Source organism: Pteronotus mesoamericanus, unplaced genomic scaffold (genome assembly GCF_021234165.1).
Source record: "Pteronotus mesoamericanus isolate MK-2021 breed Mesoamerican mustached bat unplaced genomic scaffold, CSHL_Meso_final contig_265, whole genome shotgun sequence".
Lineage (NCBI taxonomy): Eukaryota > Metazoa > Chordata > Mammalia > Chiroptera > Mormoopidae > Pteronotus > Pteronotus mesoamericanus.
This window is the reverse complement of record NW_026555113.1, coordinates 499,597-512,359: the sequence shown is the minus strand read 5'-3', so window position 1 is coordinate 512,359 and position 12,763 is coordinate 499,597. Positions and strand designations below refer to the sequence as shown.

At 57.6% G+C, this 12,763-nt stretch overlaps 1 protein-coding gene across 1 annotated transcript in view; it reads right to left on the bottom strand.

The window, feature by feature from the left end:
• DPP6 (dipeptidyl peptidase like 6) overlaps positions 1–12,364 on the bottom strand; it is a 484,609-nt gene extending 472,245 nt beyond the window's left edge. Inside the window, exon 1 of the mRNA XM_054574779.1 lies at positions 11,928–12,364. Within this exon, the coding sequence (XP_054430754.1) occupies positions 11,928–11,978 (51 nt within the window). The 5' untranslated portion in view covers positions 11,979–12,364. The remainder of the gene's footprint in view (positions 1–11,927) is intronic.
• Positions 12,365–12,763: the final 399 nt, after the last annotated feature.

The following is a 12,763-nucleotide window of genomic DNA, read 5'->3' as shown; positions in this document are numbered from 1 at the left end:
ATGGGGACTCACATGTTGGAAACATTTTAGTTTCAGGTCATGGCTAATAAGGCTTAGGAATCAATGCAAGTCAAAAGCTACTGTTTCAGGAACAGAAGGCGTGACGCACCCTGACTCCAAGAGGCCACCAGCTGTCCCGCCTGTGTGCCTCGGGGGACGGCCAGCCATGAAGAACGGTGTGTGAGCCACTGTGCTCCACGGGCAGACGCCACCACCGAGGGCGCAGGTGAAAGAAGGCGGCAGCTTTCACCCGATGCACTTTCCCCCTGAATTCCAAACCCCTTACCTACACTTTTCTTCTTATAAAAAGGGCCCGCGTAAAATGGAATTTAAGACGGTCTGTTAGGGTGCACTCCCGCCGTCTTCTCAGGTCGCCAGCCATCTGAATAAAGTGCCCGTAGAGATCCAGTCCCTGTCTCTGCTTATTGGGTCTAGCAGGTGACAGGCAGCCTGAACGCTGGCTTTTCCGGTTTCACCACTAGCTCCATGGCAGCAGGGAACCTCCAGAAGGTGCCCGCACGGTGCTCTTGCCAGGACTACGTCGAGCGCGAGCTCGCATGCCCCCTGCTCATCTGTTTAATAGGTAGGAGGTCCAGGAGGAGAGGCAGACACACATACACTAGGGTGAAGTCGTTGGAAGCTTCTAGAATGCAATGCCCTTGTGCCAACGCCCCACGGTAGCCTGAACAAAGCTATGTAAACTGTCTGCAGAGTCTGAATCCCTGTTCCTCACAGGCTCCACAGGGAGCAGGCACCGGGTGAGGAGAGAGGCGTCAGCGTCCACATGACCGCACTGAGGAAGGCCATTTGCGGTCATCCCAGGGGGTCCCCGAGGGAAGGTGGCATGAGTCTCATCAAGAGGATGGTCCTTCACTATTGTCACCTGACCTAGGCTTGTGACAGCCCCGCCCACACCTTCCTCCGTTTTGCATTTTGAAGGACCACTCTCCTGCCAGCGCAAGGGCCCTGACCACCCAGCTCAGCCTCGGCAGATCCGCCAACGTGGCCCGGGGGAAGCAGGGTGGCTGGGCCTGTCGCCCAGAGGCCTCTGCGCTGCCCGCCCTCCGGCCCTCCTTCAGGCCTTGGGCGCACCCAGGATCAGCTTCAAGGAACTGATCTCCGCATCAAATCCCGCCTCCCATCCATTTGCAGGGTGGTTCTGAGCCCTCCCTTAGCCAGGTCCCTCAGCGGCTGGGGGACTGCGTCGACTCATTAGCATTGTTAACAGAACAGGGGGTTTTTAAATCTGCATAAGAGCATTTGAGCATTATCTCTTTTTTGTGCTTTGACGATGGGGGAGGGAGAAAGTCTTTGTGCAGGCTTTTGGCACGGTCCTCTTCGGTAATTAACATTTCCTGGGTGTCCCGGGAAAGAAATCACGTCAAGTGGGCAGAGCCCAGATAAAAACTTGAGAGCAAAGCCGGAAAACGCCCAATTCTTTCTCATTAACGAAGCTCAGAAACGAAAGCCGTCGCTCAGACCCTCGTTCCGCCCTTGGCAGCCCCCCCTCGCGAGGGAGCAAAGTGAAAGGGAGCTGGTCACACGAGGAAAGGGAAATCCTTGGGGGTCGCAGCTCACCGCCCTGCTTGCTACCAAAAAGCTGCTGCAGGTCAGGCTGAAGGGATCTAAGGCCCAGCACCTTCAGATTTGGGGGCCACGGGAAAAGACAAATTAGAAATCAGAGCCTTACCTCTTCCCTTTGAAAACGAGGGAAGAGATACCGCCCCGCTTCCTTTCAAAGTTTCTCTCTCTGTCCTTTTTAAATCCTGTCCGCACGCCACTCCCTCGGCTCCAGAGGCTGGCAGCCAGCCCCAACACTCAGAAATGTCCCCTCCAGGGCCTGGGAGCCATGGCTTTCAAAAGGAATCTGCAGGAAGGACAGGCCCCCCCCCCGAGAGTCCTGGGGACACGCGGGCCTGGCTGGCCCTGGTCTCCATACTGTACACCTACCTACCGTACCCACCTCCAGCCCCTGAGTTAAATAGAACAGGCTTCTTCCTGCCTTCGCAGTGTGGTTTGCTGCTTATTCTGAAATCAACTGTTTTCACCAAGTTTTCCCACCAGGGGCTTTATTGTAGAGCAGGCTATGCAACCCACGGGTGAATGTCCGAAGGCCCGTGGGGCACGGTCTCAGGCCAGAGGGCGGGCGAGCGGCCGGCCGCGGCGCTCCAAGCCCAGACACCAAGAGCCCACCCTTTGGGAAGATCTAGAGCAACGGGCGGCGTGATTTTATATCTTCGAATCTAATAATATACAATCGGAGGGGCGGTGTACTGTGTGTACCTTTTACTTTTACATTACTTTATTTTTGTTGTATTTTATAAAAGTGCGAATCCATGATGGAACGGGCATCAAGAAAATAAACTGGCCCTGCACCGCAGACAGACAGTGTGAGGAGCGATAAAAGGGAGCTAAATTTTGGCCGGTACCAGAATCACCTGCTGAGGGACCAACGTGGGCCTCACCCTGTGAGTCTCCGGTCCCTCTGGGCGGGGCCCGGCGACCTAGGTTTCCGAGGTTCCCAGGCGACATTTGGGGCTGAGATTGGCGGTCGAGACGCCAGGCTTTGAGAATTGCTTTCCAGAATGTCTTTCAGAGAGTGACGCCTCGGCGTCTTCTCCAGAACCAAACCGGGAATGCTCTTTTGTTTTCAAGGTCAGACGGTGAAGAGAGGGAGGCAAAGTCCAGCGTCCTGCATGCCCGCACGCCGTCCCGCGCACGCGCGCACGCACGCACGCGAGCAGATCGGTTTTATTTAATCCTCGAGCACTCTGAGTGGAACGCATTTCTCGGAAGCACAGCAGCGAGAGGTAAATTACAAGAAACTGCTGTGTTTTGCAAAGCAGCCGCACGCAAGGTTCTTGGAGAACTGGAAGGACATTCAAAATCCCAGTCTCCCGTAGTTCCAATTTTCCAGTAAATCTACCCATGAAACGCCTCGGGCCACGCTGGCCTACGAGCCTCCTCTCCCTCCCAGAAGCCAGTGGCCCCTCGGTCACCCCTCACCAGCAAGCAGCCTTACTGACCAAACTTGTTCTGTCCGAAGAGAAGGATGTTCAGGAGAAAACAAACGAGCAAGCCAGCGCGGTGTCGGGGAGAGGGAAGGCCTGTCGCCGGTCTTGGCCAGCCAAATCCTGGTTCTGTTCAGTGTCAGGAAACGTTCCTCTTAGGCTGAGGTTGGGGGGGCCCAGGCCGAGATGGGCCCCCCATGGTAAGGTGGGCAGGGCCAGACCTGTCCTGGGCGCGAATCTGGCCTCCCAGTGCTAAACGGCACAGCCTGGGGTGAGGACCTACGTTTTGTTTACAAATTCAGAAAGGAGGCGGCCGGACTGGGAGCTCTTTCTACACGACTCATCCACGAGACTTTGTAAAGAATGTAAAACACTACCTGATCTGAGCACGGGCTGTCGGTTAACCTTGGATACAAATCAGCAAAGCCCCAGACACGGGTCCCACGCTCGTGGGTGGCCGTGCAAATGTAGGTGGCGCGGAAGACCCGGGGGTCTGTGGAAATAAGGGGGGTTTCGGTGCCCGTGTTCTGCACAGCCCCCTCCTGCCGGCCGAGGCTGCTCTTTCTGGAAGGCCTGGGGTCCCACAGCTGATGGGGCCTCTGTCCCTCTTTCTGGGGCCAGCGACGGCCAATTCCCAAACCTGTCTCAACTTCTGACAGACCCGCCTGTCTGCTAACGCCTTTGGCTCCGCAGCCTCCGGTCCCCTGGCCTTGCTCTCGGTGTCCCCAGCACACCCAGCATTTGGACGCGCCCTCTTCTCCTGCTTCTGCTGTCTGTTCACAGGTGGCTGTGGGAAGCAGCATTCACAGGTATCTTTGGATACGGAAACGCACCCCGCCTCTGCTCTGTAGGTGCGGGTACCCCTTCGCCCTCAGACAGGCGCACCTGTCCTCCACAGGAAAAAGGGGGCCGTGCCCACCTCCCCAGGGCACGGGGTGTGCGCCCAGGTGACATAGAATGCATTTTCAAAGCTTGTCTCCACGCATTGGGAAACGCGGCGGAGACGCAAGACCGTGCACCCCGCCCTAGTGCACCGGCAGGAAACGGCCACGCAGCAGCCTGTGCGCACTCGGGACAACCCACCAAGGCCGGGCGCCCCCAAGGACAGAGCATTCGGAGAGGGAACGTTCTAGATCCCTCCAGATTCTCTCCCAACTTCCGGGCTCTATGCTTCCTTCCAGCTGTGACTGCCAGAGAAAGAACATCTGGAAGAAGACGCATTAGACTCGGAGGAGCCGGCCCGGAAATGGATCTGCAGCCGAGCCCTGCGCCCTCCCGTGGGGTCCCCTAGCCAGCTCTCGGCTCTTTCAGTCACGGGAAAGGAATGATGTTTGCCCTCCGGACACCGGGGTTTGTGCTAACCTAATAAAAGAGCATGTGCGAAATTAGTTTGTAATCTGGAAAGGCACTAGGCAAACTGTAAGTTATTACCATAATTAGGTTTGAAATGAAAGGGCGGGTATCCTGGAACTTGATGAGCAATTTACAGAGTCATACAAAGAAGGAGAGCAAAGAAAACCCCTCTTATAAAGAGTGTGTTCAGGATCTCATTTGGTCGGATAAACAGAACATTCTGGAAAACTAGTATTAATCTGAACATCCTTGCTTTTCTGTTTTTGATGACTTGTATAAAGCGTTTCTTTTTTCCTTTTCTTTTTTCTTTTCCTGCCTGACCATAGTGAAACCTAGTCTATGAGTGAATCCTTTCGGTAAAAAGGAAAGAATTGTGGCTTGAAGATCATTAATCTTCCTTTCTCCAAAATGCAGAAGGAGGTATAGGAAATGGATCTGAATGGATATGGTGGAGGATGTCCCCTAGAAGTGCCACTTTAGCTCTGAGTCTTCGAATCCCAGAAGACTGTTAGTCTAATTTACTCAGCTTCACAGTTGCGTTTCTGTGGGTAGACGTTTTACTGCATGTTCACACATTACCAAAATAATAAAAATGAGAATTATTTGAAATAAAAGTATGTGTTGCCTGGTAGAGGCATTAGCCTAGGGGGCTGGGAGAAAAGAGAGGAAAATCTTACTTTGTAAATGCCCTTATGATGAAAAAAAAAAACGGGGTCATCCCTACGCTGCCCCCAGGACGCGGCCCACCCCCACCCGCCCAGCAGTAGGCGCACTGCCCACTGGCCCCGGGGCGGCCTGGCTGGCAGGCGGCCGTGCCCGGCTGGTCAGAGGACACCCCGGCCCCCCTGCTGGGCGGCAGCGCGCTGGGGTTTTTTTCATGGCGAAGGAGGTCAAGCTATGAAAGGGCCCGTGTCCACAGCAACTCCCCCACCGATCCACTGCTCTGCTCAGCCAGGAGGCAGCCGCTCGCCAGCCAACCAGGGCATGCGTCCCCCGTGGGTACCTCCCACGCACACGCACGGGCACCCACACTCCTGCCCGAGTCACCAAGGCCCGGGGAGTAGCAGCCTTCGACTTTGTGACTTCGCAGTCCGTATGTCTGTGCCACCTATTTTCTTTGCCTCTGAACAGTGACACGTGGCAATACAGACTGATGACCTAGCAGGTGCCACAGAGGTCGGGGCAGAAGCAATTACAAGGTCAACCAAATCTGTGTCCTGGCCTGACGGCTGCTTCTCACGCATGCCCTGCGGTCAGCGCTGAAGGCACCGTGCTAAGCCTGCCGGGGCGGCGGGGCCAGGGGGCGGCCGTGACAAAGAACTTCGGGAATAACCCGTCTTCTCAAATTCCCTGATCTCACACATGAGGAAAGAGGGTCCTGCAGACAGGCCGCCCAGAGAGCGCATGGCCAGTCCCAGAACTGTCCTGCCGCTCCGCCTTGTTCTTACTTGTTCCACTTGGTTGCAAATAGCTTTTGGGTGGGTCACATTATAGAGAATCCCACAGTCAGAGGGCTGTTCCTCTCCGCGGGAGGCGGCGGGGCGCGGGAAAGGGAGAGGAGGACAATGGGCTTTCCCCCGCGTCCTTGATTCTCCCGTCCCCAAACTCCTGGGGAGGTGAGAGCCGGCCAGCACCTCAGCCTGGCTCTGGGACGCGGGCTTCCCCCGCTCTGCGTCAGGGACTGTGCGCCTCGCCTGCCTCTCTGATGCTGGGTGCCCCCCCCCCCCCCCCCCGCTTCCCTTCACCGGCCTCCTCCGCAACCCAGAACACCAGCATCACGGCGCCTTTCCCCCAACCACGGGGCTTCAAATAAACAGTCTATCTCCTCAGGTTCTGACAACAACGTTGATTTAAAAGCAAGCCTCTCGCCCAGTGGTTCCCCATCCTGGCTGCCGAGTGCAACTTCATTACACGTGTTGATGCCCAGGCTGCAGAGCAGAAACAAGCGCGCCGAGTGCGTGCGCGCACATGCCCATGTGTATGCCGTGCGCGTGCGCACACGTGCGTCTGCGTGTGGGACGCTGTGCGCGGGGGCGCTGTGCGTGCATGCCGTGCGCGTGCGTGGGATGCTGTGCGTGCAGCTGCATGCGTGTTTGTGTGTGTTGGGGTCTGTGGTGCGCACAGCCCTCTGGGAGTCCCCGAAGTTCCTCCAGCAATTGAAACGCACAACAAAGCTGGAAACTCCTGCCTGCGACCAACCAGAGCCACTCTCCACCCTGCCCGCCCAGAGGGCCCCCAATGCCCCTGGGTGTCAAAGCCTCCCAGGTGGCTCTGCCGTCCAGCCATTGCTAAGACCCACTGTTCCGGGGCGGGGCAGGGGGTGGGGAGTGGAATTGGACCTCCGGCCTCTGGAGCGGAAGCTTGTCCCGCCTTCCCAGGAAGCCAAGCGGCGGGGCTTCTGATCGGTCTGTACACTTCGGGGCTCTCGGTTCCGCACGCACACGGGCCCTGGAAGGGGTGGGACTCGTTCTTTCTAGAGATCTAACATGGCCTGCCCATCAAATTCATCACACAAAACGGGCCCCCGGGTTTGGGGCTCTTCCGAGCCTTGCCCTCCCTGTGTCTTCATCTGACTGTTCATCCGTATCCTTTAATATCCTCTGTCATCCACCAGGGTGGCATAACATGGGATGTAGCTTCCTGAGCTCAGTGAGGCTCTAGCAAAGCAACTGAGCGGGAGGGTGGGCCACGCAAACCTCCGATTCCAGCCAGCCTTACAGAAGCACAGGGCGCCTGGACCTGAGACTGGCGTCTGCAGGGTGGGCGGCTCTGTGGGACTGAACCCCTGACCTGAGGGATGCGACGGTATCTCCAGGCAGACAGGGGGGCTGCAGGGCACCCAGCTGGCATCAGGGAACAGCTCGGTGGTGTTGAAAAACACAACATAGGACCAACAGCGCCAGAAGTGAGCACCTGCTTCGATTCTATTGTAGCCGACGTGGAGAATGCTCCGTGCACGGAATTCTCTCTCCTGGTGCATTCGCACTTGAAGGAGTTCTTAAAATAAAATAAAGGTACAACTGAAATCATGGGCCCTTCTCACAAGAGCACCGTCAGCGCATAGAAATGGCCGCCCCTCCGTCCCTGTGACACACCTACCCCCCCGTGGGCTCCTGGACACAGCTCCTGGCCTGGAGGGGACAAAAGATGCCCACAGCTCTGAATGCCCCGCCCCTCAGGAATAACAGAGTTCCACGTCCAAACAATGAGCAAGTTTGGAGCAACGTATTCAGCAGCAGGGACAGGTCCTAGAAAAGGGAGAAATGGGTCTGGTATAGAAAAGGCCAACATAGAGTTTTGTTTTGCTCTGCTGTTAATCCTGGCCCGAGGACATTTTCCCCTTGCTTTTTAGAGAGAGAAGGAGGGAGAAATACGTCGCTGTGAGAGGGAGACCCTGGTTGGCTGCCTCCCTTAGGTGGCTCCGCCGCGGACCCTACACACCCGGCAGGGAATCAAGCCCGCAATCCTTCGGTCGCAGGGCGATGCTCGATGCTCCAACCGCCTGACCCGCACTAGCAGGCCCCACCTCCGTGTAGAGCTGCGTCCCCGCACGAAGACCCAGTGATCCCCAAGTCAGGATCCGCGCGGGACTCTGGAAAGCAGCACAGCCCTGTGCACCCAAGTGTTGGTTAAGACACTTCAGAAAAATCCTAGCTCCCGGAACGTCTCCCCGAAAATACAAGCACCGTTGTATATATTTTATTGGCAACTGATTTAAAACCTTCCCGACGCTGCAAATCCCGTAGGAGAGGTGAGCGAGCCGCACGCAGACGCCACGCACGCAGAGGGAGGCCGGGCGCAGGGCTGACGGCTCCCCGACAGGATGCGGACCAACAAGGAAGGGGGCAGCAGTGCCAGAGATGCCACCACGTGGGACGCACGGTGGCACCTCGAAAGGCTGCGACCTGAGAAGTGACTTTTGGAACCCACTTCAAGAAAGTAAATTCCCCCCCCCCCAAAAAGCATGCTAGGACGCTCCCGGAGAACCGCCCCCTTGGCTTTGGTGTCGCCAGGTGCCAGTCAGTATAAGGCAATGGGTGGCGTGTTTCCAGACTCTACCCGACACAGGAAGGGAGAGGCCAGATCTGAAAAGATCCTTGGCTCAGAACCTCACAGATACATCCTGCCAGTGACCAAAGGCCTCAAATCTGCCCCAGGGACCATTAAAAAAAAAAGAAAAGAAAAACCCTCTGCTTTGCCTATAAAGCGGACTCCCAGACGGCACCGTTTGATTGAAACCCAGCAGCAGCCAACCCTGAGGTTCTCAGAGGTCCCTGTGGCTTGTTGACATCTGATCCTCCTCGTCTACTTTCCGAATGTTCTCTGACATGCCTCTGGTCACCGCCCTCACATACCCACCAAGAAAGGGGCGCGCGGTCCCCTGGGCAGACGGTGGTCCCCGGGACTTTCCACTCTTTAACCAACCTTTCCTTAGTCTCCATTAGGCAACTCAAAGTCTAAGAAAAGCTCCTACGGACAGACAGAGTAGGGAAATTTATTGGGGTAATAAAATTTTCCATCGACCCTGGCACCTATTGCAAGAGGCTATATACCTCTCTCTAAAACAGCCAATTCCATTTAAATTTGGGCAAGTACAATGTCTACCTAATAGCGACAAAGGAAAATTGGGGTTGAGAAAACACGCAAGGCATCCCCCGTGAATTTTTAAAGACTATATGAAAATACAGTGGTTTGTAAATAATTTTGGTTGTGAGAGTGAAAAAGAAAACCAAAACCCCAATGTCTTCCTCGAGGTATTAAGCCGCAGAAGGGACGTCGCCTGCCTTGGCAGGAACCTCTCACAGCGGGGGCGGGAGAGCTTATGAAACAGACTTTTCTCAAGACCTGAAGGACCACTTGCGAACCACGGCCACCCACGTCATCCCCTTCCTTTGCCCACAAGGAGGCCAGGTGGACCACCACCGAGCCTGCCTTCTCTCGACCCTCTGACTGTCGTCAGAAACAAGCTGCTGATGCTGTGGGTGGGGAGTAACACGCTCCCTAGACTGAATAAAAACTCCTTGTCAAGGGAGCACTGCGCCCTGCAAAGGCAGGTCAGGGCGCACGCATCTCAGCCCCCGCTCGCAGCAGCCACACAGGGGACCGGCAGTGAGAAGAGCCTGGGGTACAAAACCCCGGATGTGCAGGGCGGCACCGGATGTGGCCGACTGGGCAGTGCCAGGTGTGGCTCTTCCAAGTATCGAACCGCCGGCGAGAGTCCGCGTGCTCCGCCCTGAGCAGGGAGCTGCGCTCTGAGTGTCCCTGTGGCCAGCGTCGCCCACGCCGCCGCTTTCCCTGGCATGCACACGTGCGGCCGGCCATCCACCGTCGGCGGCGGGGGTCGACGATCCCAGCGTCGTCTCGGATGCCAAGCCGCTCCTGACTCGCAGCCCAGCGGGGACAGCAGAGAGAGTGCCGCCGGCTCACCCAAGGGAGGCGGTGAGCAGCCAGGCCATCCAAGCAAGTGACGAAAATCAGGGACCGCCAAGGCCCCGAATGATGACCGAAGGGCAGGAGGATCGCTCAGCGAGGGCTGCGCGGGTTTCGTGGGAGCACGAAATGTCAGACAGAGGTGCAAACAGGCTGCAGGGCAATGATGACCGGCTTAAGAACGGCAGGATGCTTCCAAAGGTAAGTCTGTTTTCCTCCCAGGCCTGTGGGGCTCTTAAAAACATGCTCGGCTGCTGTAGAATCCTTTCAGTTCCATTCGACTTGTTCTAATTAAACTTATTAATAGGAGACACGCAGGAGACACAGAGAAGGATACACAGAGGGTGCCGCGTGGAACGTTCTCATTCAGAGTGTCGGTGCGCACGGCGCTAGTGTTCCTTGTGCTTTCTCTTCTGGAGTAGAAGCGTAGCGGGGGTGGCGGGTACCGTACAAGTTGTTAAAAACGAAGGACTACGAAGATGTGCTATGTCATGCTGTGCCGTCCAAGTTGTGAGAAGAAACACTTATTTGACCGTGGATTTAAGTAATGAGTCAATAACATTATTGTTATAATCGTTAATTTGAATCCTCTTTTTTTTTTTTTTTTTTGCCTCTGTCCTAAATGGGGAGGTTTTTCTGAGCACATCACAACACATAACACAAAAGAGGCCCTTAGGGGTGTCGGCAGGGATTTCATTGGAAAACGTCACTCCTCGTTTCTGCCAGTGTATATAAAAAATTATGGGGAAACTGGGGAAGCAGATGTGCTCACACAAACAAGCAGTTAGGCCACAGCCAGCCAGAGAGCCCACAGACGGGTACAGGACCTTAAGTGGGGGGGGCATGTTGTTGTTGGGGGTCCTGCAGAATTACCCCTGGATACAGTCAGTGCGCTGCCAAGGCCGCAGCCATGGAGCGGTGCCCGCCTCACGCCAGAGTCAACTTCTGGACGCACGGTGCCCCTTCCTCCACTGGCAACAGGTGTCTGGCTGAGGGTGTGATTACACACGCTGAGAATTTGGTCAATTAGAATCAATTTTTCATTGCTCGTCTCTGTTTGTTTAAAGCAAGACCTCCCAACGGATCCCTGGGTTATCCCGAACACGCTTCGGCCCCCCGCCCCCCACGCCCACCCCATAGACCCAGCCCACCCCGGAAACAACTGCAGGCCTTGACCCTTCAAAAAGGAGCGAGACATTCTCATCTTGTGGCCCCTCCCTTCCAAAAAAGGCTCCCCGAACAATCGAAAAATAGGGACCCTCCTCATCCTACAGCGACCCCATGGGGTTAAAACGTCGCCCAAACACAGGCACACCCTAATTTCAAGAGAACAAGATGGCAACCTCTGCGCCCTGGGCAGGAGGGGCCAGGACCCCCACCACCGGGCCCAGACGGGGAACCAGACCACAGGAGCACTAAGGTGGCCCGGGGCGGGGGGGCAGGCCAAGGGTGGGCTCGCTGGAGAGCAGGGACCTCGGGATCCTGAGTTAGCAAAGTTATCCACGCGGACACGCACCTGAGGGCCCAGTAATGCTCAGGGGACAACGTGCCATGATGATCCTCAGTGGCACAGTCACCCTTGTGGCGGGGAGGGGGGGTCATCTTTCTGAAATCCAGGGCCCTGCCCCCGGAGTCGGGGGGTGGCCGCGGTGCCAGCAGAGGGCTGGTGTGCCCCAAGCAGCCCCCAAGCTCAGCCGACCCCAACAGGTCTCGGCTCTGGGGACTCAAGCCCGAGGCCGGCACGAGCATCAGGCCCCGGGGCCGGGGCCCTTCCCTGGACGGCGACCTCCCCTCTCCGCGTTTCCCCAGCACCGCCCCAGGGTACACGCTTGGAACTCAGGCAGAGCCCCTGCCTCGGCTCCACGCCCCACCCCGGTCCCAGGCACCAGCCACTCTCCCCAGCAGAGGAACCCGGAAGCCACAAAGTTGCGATTTGCAAATGAACGCCTGATCCTCGGCGCCCGCAGCTGCCACCAGGCGGGTTCGGGTAGGAAGTGGGGGAGGCGCCCCCGCCAGCAGCACCGGAGCCTCGGTAGGTCACAACGGAAGGATCAGGGCTCGCGAGGACAGGACGCGCCCCATTCACTGCGCCCCACCGCGTCCCCGGCCCCGCGCCTGGCCGCGCGCACTCACCATCACATTCCCCTGCATCTTGGCGGTCTTAATCATTGCCTTTTCCTTCATCCTGCCCCAAGTAGGAACGCGACTCCTGGCCCACGGAAGAGTAACTTAATCCATCGTCTCGGCGGGGATCCAAGCAGAGACCGCACCGGCGGTGGCGACTGGGTGGAGTTGGCTTCGGAACAGAAAATTCTTCCCAGTCTCCAGCTCGCCCACCTGCGCCCGCCCGGCTCGCTCTCCGCTCCCGGGCGGATCACAATAGCAATCAACTCTTTGGGGCGGCAGCCGAGGAAGAAAAATAAAAGCGGGAGAGGAGAGGAGGGTGTGGGCTCCCAGCTGCTTTCAACAAAAGCGGGAGCCCCGGAAGGAGGACCGGCCGGGGGACCGGCTCCCGCAGCCTGCGTGCCCGGGTTCGGCTGGCTCTCGGTCGGCGCTCAGCCCAAGACAGCTGCGCGACGCGCGCGCGGGGCGCACCGAGGACACAGGGCGGCGCGGCGGCTCAGGGGCTCCTCCGGCAGGCAGCGCGGGGATCGGCGGTCCCCGCACTTGTCCCCGAGGGCGGGGGCCCGGGCGTGGTGGTGGCGAAGCCAGGGGCGGGCGGAAGGGGCATGTGTGTGTGTGTGCGCGTGCGCGCGCGTACACATGTGTGCTCTGCCTGGACTGGGCTGGACCAGAAAGGCTGGGGCGCATGGAGGTTAAGGGCGCCCCAACTGTTTGGGGAGAGCTGGGAGTCCCTGGGCAAACAGCTGCTCTGAGGCAGACGCCCCCTCCCCGTGTCCCTGGGTCCCCGTGGGGCCGGTGCGCCCCGTGCACATGCACTGGGGTTTACAAACACGTACCGCCGTAAT